The 15,002-nt window shown below is 40.0% G+C and overlaps 1 protein-coding gene across 1 annotated transcript in view; it reads right to left on the bottom strand.

The window, feature by feature from the left end:
- Positions 1–1,016: 1,016 nt before the first annotated feature.
- Positions 1,017–15,002, bottom strand: part of LOC109918145 — an 89,452-nt gene continuing 75,466 nt past the window's right edge. The window contains exons 23-27 of the mRNA XM_048605957.1: positions 14,309–14,383; positions 13,407–13,499; positions 6,107–6,235; positions 4,478–4,562; positions 1,017–1,138 (exon numbers count right to left, since the gene is read on the bottom strand). Coding sequence (XP_048461914.1) covers positions 1,032–1,138; positions 4,478–4,562; positions 6,107–6,235; positions 13,407–13,499; positions 14,309–14,383 — 489 coding nt within the window. The 3' untranslated portion in view covers positions 1,017–1,031. The remainder of the gene's footprint in view (positions 1,139–4,477; positions 4,563–6,106; positions 6,236–13,406; positions 13,500–14,308; positions 14,384–15,002) is intronic.

The following is a 15,002-nucleotide window of genomic DNA, read 5'->3' as shown; positions in this document are numbered from 1 at the left end:
CCATAGTACTTCATAGATCAAGAAGGGGCAGGAGCAGTGATGTCTCTCCTTTGACCTAAAGAAATAAAACTCTGGCCTGGAAAAGGAAATATCTTAGCTTTTATTTGTCAGTAACCTCGAACAGTCCCTCTAAGGCCACCAGGTTAGGGATGCTGAGCACCTGGGTGAAGCATGTGCCTTCCCAATTTTTCACCAGAATCCACAAATTGGGTTTAACTTTCATATTCAAGGCATTGCATGCCTTTTCCATGTAGGGTCCTGCAGGTTTGGAAGTCTCCTGTTTCCAGTTTGCCAGCTGGGACACTTTGTGTGCAACATCCTTCTGAAACTGGTCTTCTCATCCTTAATTTTATTCCCAAAAAACAGCACAATATTATTCTGTCCCAGAGTCTCCACTGGATATTCATCAAATTTATTACATCCTCAAAGAATTCCAATAAATTTATAAGCTTTGATCTGTTCTTTGTGAAGGTATTTGTGGTGGAGTATTACAGTTCAATCAGGGATTGATTTTCTGTGACAATATGCATGCTGTAGCCTGGAGTTATCGATTGTGATCCAAGAGGCTATTTTTTCGTTCCATCACATAGCTTACCAGGAATCACTCTGCCCTTATTGGCTGCCATTGGTATAGGTCAGACGAATTTGGTACTCAATCTATTTGCTGATATTATGAATGTATCCTCCTTGGCCCTGAACTGGAATTGAACCTGTATCGTCTGGATCAGAGGCAGGAACACTAACCATTCCATCACAAGACATAAAACCATATAGTTTAAGTTTTGCTAAAGCTATATGAACAGACAACTTTACAGTGGGCCTTGGACGTTCTTCTGGGAATAGTTTTAACTCCCATTCCCTCCAGCCCATCCTTTCTTTTGGGAACAACAGCAATTTGTCACTTTTGAATGGTTTCTATTTCAACAAGTTGCAAATTAGACTTTCCACAATCCTACTTCTTTCTGCAACATCCATTCACATCCTTTGATCTTTGAATTTATTTTGTCTTGTTATCTTTTAGTAGGAAGAAATTAACAGTTTCTACTCACCTCCACAGATAAGGGAATGTCAGCAGATACAACATCTGTACATGTGCTATACAACACTGCAACATCAGCCACTTGTTCAGGGGTCCATTCTGGAAAGTGAATTTTATGAATGATTTAGGTAATTTCTAAGTTATTTAAGCAAAGGTACACCAATGTTTTATCATCATCATCATCATCATCATATCACTTCACTTTTACACAGCTTACGACCATTGCTACAAGCTTATAATCTAAGCCAGAAAACATTCTTTGGTAATATTAGGGGAAATATTAGGTACAATGCAAATTCCCTTTTCCATGTCTAAAGTGAAACAGCCACTTTAACAGACATATCATAACAGGCAGGACTAAAAAAAAATGTTGTGTTACTAATTGGGCGCAGTGGTCACAATTTGGAACATGTCTACCTATCGAGTTCAGGTGTAGTTATTTTCATTAACCTTTTTGGAGATCTTATGACACACTGCCAGGACAGGTGGGATTTGACCCCAAACATTCTGCCCCAGAGGTAGTGACACTAGGCTGCTTTTGTGCTTAGCAGAAGGTCAAACAGCATTGTGTGGATAACATATGGTACGACCAGCCTTCCATTCTTAACGTCAGTCTTTCCCTCTTAAAGGAAAGCTATACTAATGTTACAGGCTGCTGTTGAATACTGTTAGTGTAGAACTACAGAAGAAAATGGAGCACCAGGCCAGAGAAGGGGATCCAAGGTCAAGGACAATGAGACCACATTGAGTCTGGAGTCAGTGCTAAGGACTTCCAGGGCAACTCCCCCCTGACTTTATACCACTGTGCTGCCACCTCTGCTAGATCATGAATATGATGCATAATAAAAGGCTTTGGACCAAATCTCTGAATAATAATGACAAGTTAACAATAAAATTATTGACTAATTTTGACTTAATTAAAGCACAATCACTCCCAAGTTTATATCAGTGTTTACAAAGGGCAATTTGACACAGGGTCTTTTAACAATCAAAAGCAGAAATGAGATGCAAAAAAAATGATTTCCAAGCAGTATTTTTTTTTTGGCTTGAAGATAGCATCTTGTTACTGGAAAACACTGCTGGTGTCTACGAAACAATAAGCTTCATTTATTGCTCAGATTTTAGACAACTTACCCCTTCCGAGGTCATTTGAACGCATAAGGAAATAGGAGCAGGAGTAGCCTATTTGACGACTCGAAATTGCACCACCATTCACCAAGATCGAGGGTGATCTTCCCCGGGCCTCAACTCCTCTTTTGTGCTGGCTCAGGATAGCCGTCAATTCGGTTATCTTTCAAAAGTCTGTCTAACTCTTTTTTAAATACTTTCAGTGATCTAGCCTCCAAAACACTCTTGGGTAGAGAAATCCAGACATTTACCACCCTCTGGAAGAAGAAATTTCTTTGCACTTCAATTTGAGGTAGACTGGATACTTTTCAAGACCAAAAGTGGGACCTTGAGCCCAAGCAATAGCTTGGCAGCTAACCATTGTGCATGTGTTCTCCAGGATAACCCTCTACCTAATTCATCGCCAACTATTCACCGCCCTCTTCTCATGCAGTATAAATTCCTTTAAGAGTGGTTGTTCTTGCAGTCCTATCTGGATGAGTGCAAGACAAAAAGCTTTGATAGCATGTCTTTTTCTCGGCAATATTAATTAGTAATTAGCTCAGTAATAGAAGATCTTGTTGTACTTTCAGATAATCTTCCTCACAGTCCACCAACTTTCATCTCATCTGCAAACTTACTAAACATGCCTCCTATATTCTTATCCTAATCATTGATATAAATGACGAACGACAGTGGACCCGGAGCCAATCATCACGCAAACCACTGATCACAGGCCTCCTGTCCGAGTAGCATCTCTCTACCACCACCCTCTGTATTCTACCATCAAGCCAATTTTGTATCCAATTGGCTATGTCTCCCTGGTTCCTATGTTATCTAACAGTACTAACCAATCTACCATGCAGCAACTTGCCAAAACGTCTACTGCTCTGTTTTCATCTATCTTCTTGGTAGCTCTTCAAAAAACTCAATCAAATTTATGAGACACGATTTCCCATGCACAAAGCCAGGGGTTCAGAAAAGGTAGCTAAATCTCCAGGACCTGACCAAGTGTATCCCAGGCCTTTATGGGAAGGTAGGGAGTCAATTGTGGGGTCCCTACCAGAAATATTTGTGTCGGCTATATACACAGGTGAAGTACCAGAGGACTTGGGGGTGGCTAATATTGTGCCATTGTTTAAGAAAGACTGCAAGGAGAAGCCTGGAAACTACGGACCAGTGAATCTGATATTGGTGGTGGGCAAATTGTTGGAGGTGACTCTGAAAGATAGGATTAACGCGTATTTGCACAGGTAAGGACTGATTGTAGATAGTCACAGAAGGAAGAGAGAACAATGCCACATCACTGAAGAAGCAGTCATGTCTTTGAAAATTTGGAGCCTCAGCTCAGACAATGGAACTGAATGGACCTTATGCAGTTATACGGATGGAATCAGTACATGGTGTATTACTGGTGTGAGTGGGCAGTATTCAGGTGAGGGGGAACGATTAGCTCATTAGAAAGTGAGGTGGCAGACCAGTTTGCTGCAGAGAACTTAGCTGTGGAGTGGCAATGCTGTGTACATTGGCAAGCTGGGAATCAGCCTCTTGACACTGTCCAGCAGCTTGGGACATTATAGTTCCAATGTGGCAGAAGGCATGATGCAGAGCTTTCTCTCCCACAGCCTCTGCCCAGAGTCAAACCCAGAGTCACTGCAACTGCGGGCCCCCATACCTGTTGCAGCTGATGTGTGGGCAAGTCACCTGCTCCCCTGCCCTCCCTGAAAGGATGGGGCAATACAGAGTAACAAAATCAGGAACTCACCAGAGCACCTCAAAATCAATCTAGAGTACTTTCCCATGATAGAAGCTGTTCAAAATCACATTGCCTGCCAGGTGAATGCAAGACAGTTCATGCATTCTGTAGATGACACAGTTCAATGCCACATTCACTGCATGTTCCAAACCAAAATGTCCAGCACAAATTCAAGTGGAAGGATTAGTTACTTCCTACACACACAGCTGGTGCTTGGCTGAGAGGCCTTTACAAGCTGGTGCATTCTGAAGCAACTGCCAGCGTAATATGCATCCCTGGGAACATGCGAATCTTGTATTACATCACTATGGAAACCACATTTATGGCCCTGCTCAAAACTAACAACTAAGTTCCTCTTCAAAGCTTCAGGCAGCAGTCACTAATACACCATCTTGTAACTCCCGGCTAATTACTATTTAAATTTAGCATAAAATTATTTTATACGCTTAATAACATTTTTTCATATCACCTAACAATAACAGAACAATGCGACTGCAGATCAGATCTAGAAGAATGCTTAGTGACCTGGACTCAATAAAATACAAAAGTGATATTTTCAAATGCTTCAGACGTACTTGCTTTTCCTTCTAACAAAACCGAAACCAAAACTGCATTCCACATTCCAGAGATACAAGATTTTGACAATGATATGGACCATGCCTAAAGGAAACAAAGTAAAAACAAAATGTTGATATCACAGCTATATGCACTGTATGCACTTGGGAAGGATTTACAACACAGAAAGAAAAACTGTGTTTCAAACATTCTTAATTATATCGATATTTTCCTTCTTAATTGCACATAGCTCAGCATCAGACAAGCTGCAGTTTCACAATGTCACATTATGTTAGGTAGGGGTAGGTGCTGCATTATAGGTGAAAGAAACAATCACAGCATGAGGATGGATGGTATTACAAAAGTATCATTGCATTAAGCCATATGGGTTGTACTGAGGAGCAAAGAAAGGGCAATCATGTTTGGTGGGTGAAAACCACATATTCCCCAAACTGTTAGGAGTAGAATGACAAAGATATTTTCAAATTACTGAAAAATGCAGTATTCATTGGGAATTTCAACTACCCGACTGTAGCTGTATTAAAGCAAAGAGCTGTGGATGCTGGAAATCTGAAACAGAAATAGGAATTGCTTGAGAAAATCAGCAGATCTGGTAGCATTGGGGGAGAGTAAGCAGAGTTAAAGCTTTGAGTCCAGTGACCCTTCTTCAAATACATTTAGGAAAACTTTGAGTCCAGCAAGAGCAGTTCTGGCTTTGCTTTTGGGAGTGACACTCTTGGCAATGAAATGAGTACAAGTGGAAGTAGTCATAATTCAGGTCAAGGTAAAGGATCAGTGCAATTCAAGAGCTACTCTTAAGTTGGAGAAAAGCCAATGTTTCTGAACTGAAATATGATTTGGCACTTATGGACAAGAAACAGCTGCTTGATGTTAGGTCAATGTCAAGCTATTGGGAGTCATACAAGAAAAAAACAGAACAAGTTTCAGAGCAAATACTGTCCTGGAAAAATTGGGTGTGCCTCACTAGAAACCCTCTTGAAACAGCATACTGAGTATAGTTTGACGAAAGGAAGGTCAATTAAGATACAAAAGTAGCACAGTAATATGGAAATCCCAGACAAGTATGAAATTTGTGCTGAGGAAATTAGAAATAAAATTAAGAAAACAAAAAGAGGGCATAAGAAAATATTATCAAGTAAAATCAAGGAAGATCCAAGATGTTTCATAATAAATAGAAAAGATATCCAGCTAAAAGGATATCTAAGACTAGCTTTATTTTATTCGCTAACAGAATGCGGGTGTTGCTGGCTAGGCCAGCATTTATTACCCAGAGTCAACTACATTGTTTTGGGTTCGGACTCAACTACAAACTAGATCAGGTAAGGAGAGCAGATATTCTTCCCAAAAAAAGATATTAGAGAACCAGATGAGTTTTTAAGACAACTGACAATGGTTACATGGTTTCCATTTGGCAAGCTTTCATATTGAATTTTTATTGAATTGAAATTTCACCATCTGCCATGGTGGAATTAGAATGCATGCCCCCAGAATGTTAGCCTGAGGGTTCTCTAGATAGCCAGCGTAGTTACTAAAAGGATATCTTGTGAACAGAGTTTCCAGAAAGCTCTCAATGTTTCAACATCACTGGCTTCTGGATCAAACAGACTTAGTGAAAATGGGTCACCCACCTCAAAATAATCAGGCAGCTGCCGATCTATATTGAAGTAAAATTCCAGTGCTTGGTTTGCAGGTTGAATCTGATAAGTCTTCATTTTCTCCATTAATCTTTTTACCCTTGACTCCGCAGTGAGCATATACTGGAAATGGTTCAAACACAGTTAAATATTCTGTAATATTTGATGTCAAGGGCAACAAGGGCTAGTTTGTTTCTGTTAAAGCAATGACACATTCACCTGAGAAACAACACACATGGAACCCAGGCGACGTTGGGACACTACCATAGCACTGCAAGAGCTCATACTATCAAAACATGGCAGACATTTTTAATCAACCTGTCGAGACATGTTATGACCCACCTATGGAGCAAATGGGACTTGAATCCAAACCTTTTGATCCAAAAGTAGGGACACTACCAATGCATCACAAAGTTTGGTCAATAAGACTTCTGTTGTAATATTTTTGCAAATGCATCATCTCTAAGTAAGGAGATCTCTGGTCATCTCTGCCAACTGCTTCTGCTGCTGCATCTGCTCTGTTTATGGCAACTAGAGTGTCTGCACACCATGACTGTTACAACTTCACATACTCCCTAGGTACCACAAGGCACATTATTTCATTAATATCTATCACTCAACCAAGGTAACAAAAGACAAAATATCTCATTATAATGTTGCTGTTTGAGGGAGATTCCTGTGCGCAAGTTAGCTGCCACATTTCTGACAATGCAACAGTGACGGCACTTCAAGAATACCTTAGTCATTGTAAACCACTTTGGGACATGCTGAGATTGTGAAAGGTGCTACATAAATGGAATTATTTATTTCCTTTAGTACAACATTAACCAGAGACCTGTCAGGTATGTACTGTGTGGACAAACTTCAGGAAAGATGAAATAATCACCTCCCCCTCCCCACTAGTAGGGTCAATGCTGCAGGCAGTAATAAATCTTCAAAATCACCATCTAAATGCCTTCTGGATGAATGTACCTCCTCTGTTGAAAAAGAACATGCCACTGATGCTGATGATATAACCTGAAGGTTAGCTTTGGGCTAGAGGGTGGTAAGCTGGAATGGAATGGCTTTCTCAGATTTCTATAAGATGACATCCACCTCATATGAAATATGGTCAACAGATACACCAAGGGCACTCCTCCCATTCTTCCTGTGCCCCCTGTGGTTACATGGGATCTGTAGTGAGAAGCAATGAACTTGAAACCCTCAGCATGAAGAGGTCAAGAAAATGGAAATATGTGTGTGTGCACTTACAGTTTCCAAGACAACCTTATTAATGTTGCCTTGCAGATAGCTACCTCTGCGTTTTGAGGTGTTGGATCAATCATTTAAACCCATCAACATTGTGCAGGCTTCCATCTCAGGTGCAGCCATCGTGACAAGTATGTATCAAGCTCGCTCACTTCTCCTCGTGGGTGGGTAAGGATTACCGTTGTTGGAATGCCCTGATTAATGACCATGCATGCTGAGTGAGAAAAGCTGAAGGACTGGGATGCCTTACCTTGCTAGATCTGGTGAGATAATTGATTATTTTTTTCTGCCTTGATCTACTGCTCTGGGAGTGAGGGATTTGGCCAAGTGCCTCATCTACCAATTTGTACACAGCCTGGCTGTCTGTTCCACATAGCCTGATGGCCCACAGTCATGTCAGATTTTGTCTCTTCTACCTCAATTGGAAAAAACATGGTGGTCCTTCTCTGAAAGGTTTAGTGTCTTTCAGCCATTTCTGTGTGTGTGTGGCTTACCAGTGGGCACAGATGCCACCAGCATTGCAACTCTGCTGCCAACACAGACTAAAGATTTGTGTATAGATGCCAGGGAGCAATTGGAGCTGAATGGGAAAGAAATTGGCACATCTGGACTCATGTTCCCAGGGTATTTAGCTTTACAGATATATTACATTTGGATGGGACCATTACCTACACCAGCTTATTCTAAACATACTAAGGAAAGCTGTATGTAGCCCCTTCGGCTGAGAAATTGGGCAACATTGTGGTACAGTCGCCACATAACTACTATTAACTGTTAAAAGACAATGAAGAAATTCAGCACCAACATCTTTGGAGCAAAATTTCACCCAATTGAACATCCAAATAAATTGAGAAAAAGAAATTTCCAGTCCAACTCTGATCCTCACTTCACTTTTCCCAAAACCAAATCTTCAGGCCTCACCCTCAATAATAATTATTCCCAGCTGGGCCAATTCTTCACTCACCATTGCAGAATTCCAGGAAGCAGCCAGTACTCACAACTTGATCAAAATCTCATAATTAAATATCCCAGGCTCCCTCCGCAGCTCCCAGTCTCTACGGCCTATTAAAATATTCTGACCCATCCCCTTCCTTGAAATTTTAAATAAGTCTTACCTCTCTCCGCAAATTCAATAGTTTATTTGGGAGAGGGAATTGCTTCGAGAGAAGGGTATATCTGTTTTCGGATGGGACAGGGATCACCTTGTCATCTATATTGATGACAAAAACCCACATCAATATAAGCTCATCAGCTAGTTTTGGTTGTCTTGAAGTACTACTATTTGTATCTCCCAGGTCATGCAATCCCTACAGCATAGTAAGAGGCCATTCAGCCCATTGAGTCCTGTTGGCCATCTGAAGAGCATCCCAACCAGACCCATTCTCTTGTCTTTTCTCCATAACCCCACACTTACCATGGTCAATCCACCTAATCTGTACATCGGGAGGAAACCAGAGCACCCAGAAGAAACCCATGCAGACACGAGGAGAACATGCAAACCCCACACATACAGTCACCCAAGGCTGGAACTGAACCCAGGTCCCTGGCACTGTGAGGCAGCAGTGCCAACCATTGAGCCACCATGCTACCCATTAGTTTACATTGCTTCAAAACGGTAATCTTTATTAAAGATTATAGGGATTGTATTTCTGTGTTTGTCTTGTGATCCAGTTTTGGACACATCTACATACACAGGTTAGAAAGACTAGTGGATCTGTGCCTATCAATCATATTTGTGAAATATGTATGTGCATGCATAATTTATTACAATTATTACTTCTATCTCTTGTCTACACTTTGAGCAAATTAATTATATTTATAATTTTTATTCCATTAATACATTGTTAATCAATTTCATTCTGATCCATCGATGCAATCAATACATTTTCAGAATCACACATTTTATTTATTTTAATGTCCTCAATAACATCCCAGGAATGAAAAACTGAATAATGATGTAGTATTTGTAATAAATGCACACTTACATGTGGGATTAAATGTATGACAAATTTCTATTGCCTGCCCACTGTTTATTCATCATTGATGCCTTTTAAATTATAGCATTCAAATAAATTCTTCTCCATAAAGTGACCACTAATTTTACTTGATTCTTGATAGATATTTGCAATTATTTCACCCATTAGCAGAGCTACTGGGATAGCTGATCTCTTGTTATGTCTTTTTCTTCAATACAGAAGCCTTCAGTGTTAAGTACATGTAATATTTATCTTAGTAAATTTGAAACGTTACACATCCACTTCCAAGAATTTTATCCTTTCTGCCCATTCTTTTAAATTGTTGTGATTTACCTGGTGTTGCCGCTACTAGCTAACCCAATATGTCTGACCCTGGCTTCTGCACCTATTCTGGTTAACCTTGCATAATATGTGATACAGAGATAACAAGGTGTAGAGCTGGATGAACACAGCAGGCCAAGCAGCATCAGAGGAGCAGGAAAGCTGACATTTTGGGCCTAGACCCTTCTTTAGGAAATGCCTACCATGCCCACATGCCTACCTTGAAGAAGATACCCTCCTCCCTCCGGAAAGACCTCAGTAGATCTCTCTCCCACATGCTCCTCTGATGCTGCTTGACCTGCTGTGTTCATCCAGCTCTACACCTTGTTATCTCAGATTCTCCAGCATCTGCAGTTCCTACTATCTCTGAAATAATATGTGGTACCCTGCCTCTTGGCTGAATCTTGTCAGCAAACTGCAATCTGGTCCATACCTTCACAGCCTGCAGTCTCCAGTCAGTGATAGGCCAACTGTTGTTTTGTTCAAGTTTTCCTCTCAGTTAAGTCTCTGCATGGGACCCCACCACTCCCTACTCCCTGGCTCCCTACAGAACACCCCTACTTTCTTTATGCTCCATCCTTTCATCAAAAATGTGATTTTGAAGTGGGTGAGTCAGCCTTTGCCAACTGACGGTCATGTTGTTTAATTCATTTTTTGTTTCAATAACAGGGTTTTTATTTTGTTAAGAGGAACAGTTCCCAACACTGTTTGACTGGCTTCAGAACTACAGTGCAGCTACTACATAAGACTTCTTTGCAAGAAAGGCTATACAAGCTGGAAGTACTTTAAATAGGACTTTTGCCAAGTATGCAACTGGAGCAGAACTTATCCTCCTACTCCCAATTTAAGAACTTATTCCTTTCCTTTTTCACCTTCCTTCCACATCTAAACCTCATCTTTTCTTCACGGTCTCCAACTATCTTTGCTCTCCAGTAACCTGAGCACCTTTTCCTTCTTTATTCTGCAATGATATTGCTACTGGTTGCATAAATCTTGCATTTACCTCCAAAATGTGGCTCATATCACACCACTCCTATCCTAATCTGATAGCTAACACTATAAGCCCAAAGTTGACCCATAACTTCTGGACAAAAATGTGCTGAATTCCACATCACAATGTTTCTGTTCTGCCATTTTATATTCTTGAGCATTAGTTACCTCCAGCACCAAACTATTCTTCTCTGTCTTCCCACCTTAGATATCTCAGGCATCGAGCCTTTTGACTTCCTTTCTGTCACCTAAATCCTCCCACCTGTGGCTGGATGCTTCCCCAACCCAGTATCAGTCAACCACCTCCCCAGTTACTTCCTTCCCTGGTGTCCCATTCACCAGGTACTACTTGGAAGAAGATGAGAGACACAATGAAGTTGGAGAAGAAAAAAATGAACAGGGCAAACTGAAGAAAATAAGTCCAAAACAGACAATGAAAACCAGGAAAGAAAGGGACATCAAATTAGAAAAGAAGATAACCAGATGAGGAGTGGTTAATGAGAAAATCTGCAATACAGGGACAAGGAGATATTCCCTCAGACTATTCAAGCAGTGGCACATGGAATTGCTTGATGAATTGATTGAATTGCTTTGCTCCATCCTGGTAATCTCACTATACAATGGGATACAACTAATCATAGTGTTGGACACGTTAAAAAGTTAATGATTAACCATAATATGCATGATGAATTGTAGTAAGTGAGAATAGCTATTGAGTCAAAGAACTACCAGGCTATCAGGGAGGCAATGAAAGGTGAAACACGGAGCATAAACAAATGAGTTCTCTCCTTCTGTAGATATTTAGTTAATGACTGGAATGCAAGGAATACTGGCTCGACCTTGGGTGATTAATGAACAACTATAGATACTTGGAAATAATCAGTATTATCATACTCTGCAATTACCTCATACCATAGAAGGAGTTGACAACGCAAAGGTCTGTCTGTACTTGAAGTATCAACTTCCAGTGGAAAAAAGTATATAGAATGAGCTGAAGCTGCAGGGCTAATTCAGCAACCAGGATCATAAAATACATGAATCATTAAGCTTCCCATTGAACGGCTTGATTATCTGTGCTAAATGAATAAAGTCCTTTCCTCGACCATCTTTTATCTGTTCTTATAAGTATGTGACTGTGAATTAAGGAATGAAGAGGATTGGCACACTGCAATTGATCTCTATCACTCTACAACAGACTCAGATTCTGACAGGAAGAAGCTCTCAATGGAGGAGAGCTTTGGGAGCTATGGACTGGATTCTCTATCCAGTAATTGTTCAGATTGTTCCTCTATCATGACACTGTGCCATCCCAACATCAGTGACAAGATGCAAAATGATTTATTGACATGGAGACAGATTTGTAGGGAATGGACAGGGGTTGGGAGGTCAATGCTAAAAGCTAAGCAGTAACCATGACCGTCTTGCCATTGACTGATATTTCAGAACAGTAGGGACACCGGAGTCCAGAGGGAACTTGGGAGAATATGTGGGTGTCATGCAGAATTATCATATTCATCATTCATCTGATAAGACCTGGAAAGGTGAGGGGCAAGTGGGTGACAGATGTCTATCTGTATAAATTGACTTAAACGTGGATTGAGTGATCTCAAGACATCAAGACAAGAGAACAGTTGCATCATTGAGCAAAGTGGAATGTAATAAATCAAGGAGTAGCACTGAAGGATGTAGCATGACATGAGTATGTGCCATGTTGGAAAGTTTGAGCTTTGATCTGGATAGATTATGTGACACATCTGAGAAACTTTATACCATTCAGGCATGAATATTTCCAGTATTCCTGATCAGAAATAATAGAGAATGATGCTTTGTGAGAACTTAACTTGCTATCTAAGGATTGCAGAGTGGAGAAAAGGAGACAGATTTTACACTCATCAGCTGGTGAGTTTGAAGAAGGCTGGGCATTAAAACCAAAAGAATGCCTTCCCTCTGCCTACCTGCCCATGATTTATTTTTCAACCACCACTGATGCTACACAACACTTAACAGATTATAAAAGATAGGATTTATGGACATTTAGAGAGACAAAAATTGATTAGGGATAATCAGCATAGTTTTGTGCGAGGAAAATTGCATCTCACAAACTTGATTGAGTTTTGCGAGGAAGTTACCAAAAAGATTGATGATGGCAGAGCAGTAGACATTGTTTATTTGGATTTTAGTAAAGCCTTTGACAAGGTTCCACATGGTAGACTAATTAGTAAAGTTAGGTCAGATGAGATTTAAGGTAAGTTTGCCAATTGGATACATGATTGGTTTATCAGCAGAAGACAGAGAGTAATGGTGGGGGGTTGCTTTTCAGGCTGAAAGGCTGTGACCAGTGGTGTTCCACAGTTACAACATTTAAAAGACATTTGGATAAGTACACGAATAGGAAAGGTTTGGAGGGATATGAGCCAGGAGCAGGCAGGTGGGACAAATTTAGTTTGGGATTACGTTCGCCATGGGCTGGTTGGACCGAAGGGTCTGTTTCCATGCTGTGTGACTCTATGTACATTGTTTAAAAAAAAAAATTAACCCAATTGAACTAAAATAAATCGGTTTAAGTCTTAAATTATTGGATTTTAGTCAAAGCACACGAGGTTTTTGACAGGAACAGTGTAACTCAGAATGCAGGTCACTGAGTTTGTTTGCACTACAGGAGCAGCAGCAATCCAAAAATTCAAAAGCAGTAATTAAAAATGATCTCTGGTCATATTGTAAAAAAAAGAGTCAAGATAGTAGCATTCAAAAAACTGTACCTGTAGGTATCGAAATGCATTGAAAATTCGCTTCCACAAAGGTGATTTGCCGTAAATCAAAGTAACATCATATAATGATAATTCATTCAGCACCTGGTCAATAAAAGAATTCATTATATTCAACATCAACTCATAATCATATGTATCAGTCATTTCAGAAGTTTTATTTGTTGAAATATTTTTCTTTAAACAAGGCAAATACAAATGATATACAAAGGCTGCTACTGAGGTTTGCCTTCTAAACCACCCTGTCTACCTGTGATGCAAATTTCAAAGAATTATGAACCCCTTAAGTCTTTCTGTTCTACAATACTATCCAGGGCTAACCATTAATTGTATAAGTCCTGCCCTTTGTATTACCAAAATGCCAAACCTCACATTTATACAAATTAAACTTCATCTGCCATGTACATACATGTACATAATGCCACTCCTCAGCCCATTGACCCAATTGATCAAGATCTCTTTGTAATCTTAGATAACCTTCTTCACCGTCCACTATACCACCAATTTTGGTGTATTTTACAAATTTGGTACTCTTTGGGTTCTTTTTTATCTATTTAAGCGAATGTTGCATGCAAAATTACACAAAGCATGGTCCCATTAAGTATGCCTGACCATTAAATTGATTCTGTTATGATTGTTGTGTAAAGAGAGTTGAAGACAATTCCTCAAATAGTACATGGATCTGATGGTTTATTTAAACAGGCCAATGTAGCGTTCCTTTAATATACCATCTGAAAGGAACCAATCTGAGAACATAACACTCCCTTGATCATCCACTGAAGCACATTTGTGCACGAGTTCTGCAAAGTAACTTGAATCCAAACTTATATTCATGGGAAATAATGTTACCCTCAGAATATGCTTTCTGTAATGCCTAAGATATTGTTAAAAATTACCCTTCCGAGCAGTTCAAATTCATTCATTTTCTTCTGGGTAATGATGTTATTCTGTTCCATGTTGGCATTCAAGCTCTGGAAAACAAAATAAACTAATTAAATATACAATTTTGAAAAACAAAATTGTGTCCATGTTCTTTTCATGTGAAAGCCTCAGGACCTATAATACTAAAACAAACACATCAGATGGGAATGTTTGAAATAATCCCATCTTGTTAACAGCGGATTTTTCAGTCACTGTTAACTCCTGCCAAGATAAGTACCACTAAATTATTCTGATAGTCAACCAACAAGATAAATGACTTGAGATAGTAGGAACTGCAGATGCTGGAGAATCTGAGATAACAAGGTGTAGAGCTGGATGAACACAGCAGGCCAAGCAGCATCAGAGGAGCAGGAAAGCTGACGTTTCGGGGCTAGACCCTAGGCCTGAAACGTCAGCCAAGATAAATGACTTACTAGGTTCTTGAGAATGATCCCTGGTATGGAGGGCCTTTCTTAGCAAAGGCTAAACATGTTGGGACTCTACATCATAGCAGTTTAGAAGAATAAGAGATGATTTCATTGAAACATATAGGATTCTTAAGGACTCTTAACATGCTAAATGCTGACAGGATGGTTCCCCTGGTCGGGGAATGTAGGGTATAATCTCAGAATAAAGAAGCACCAATTTAAGACAACAAGGTGCGGAGCT

Source organism: Rhincodon typus, chromosome 15 (assembly GCF_021869965.1).
Source record: "Rhincodon typus isolate 14 chromosome 15, sRhiTyp1.1, whole genome shotgun sequence".
Classification (NCBI taxonomy): domain Eukaryota; kingdom Metazoa; phylum Chordata; class Chondrichthyes; order Orectolobiformes; family Rhincodontidae; genus Rhincodon; species Rhincodon typus.
Note: the sequence above shows the minus strand (reverse complement) of the source record. Positions and strands in the feature narration are given on the sequence as shown.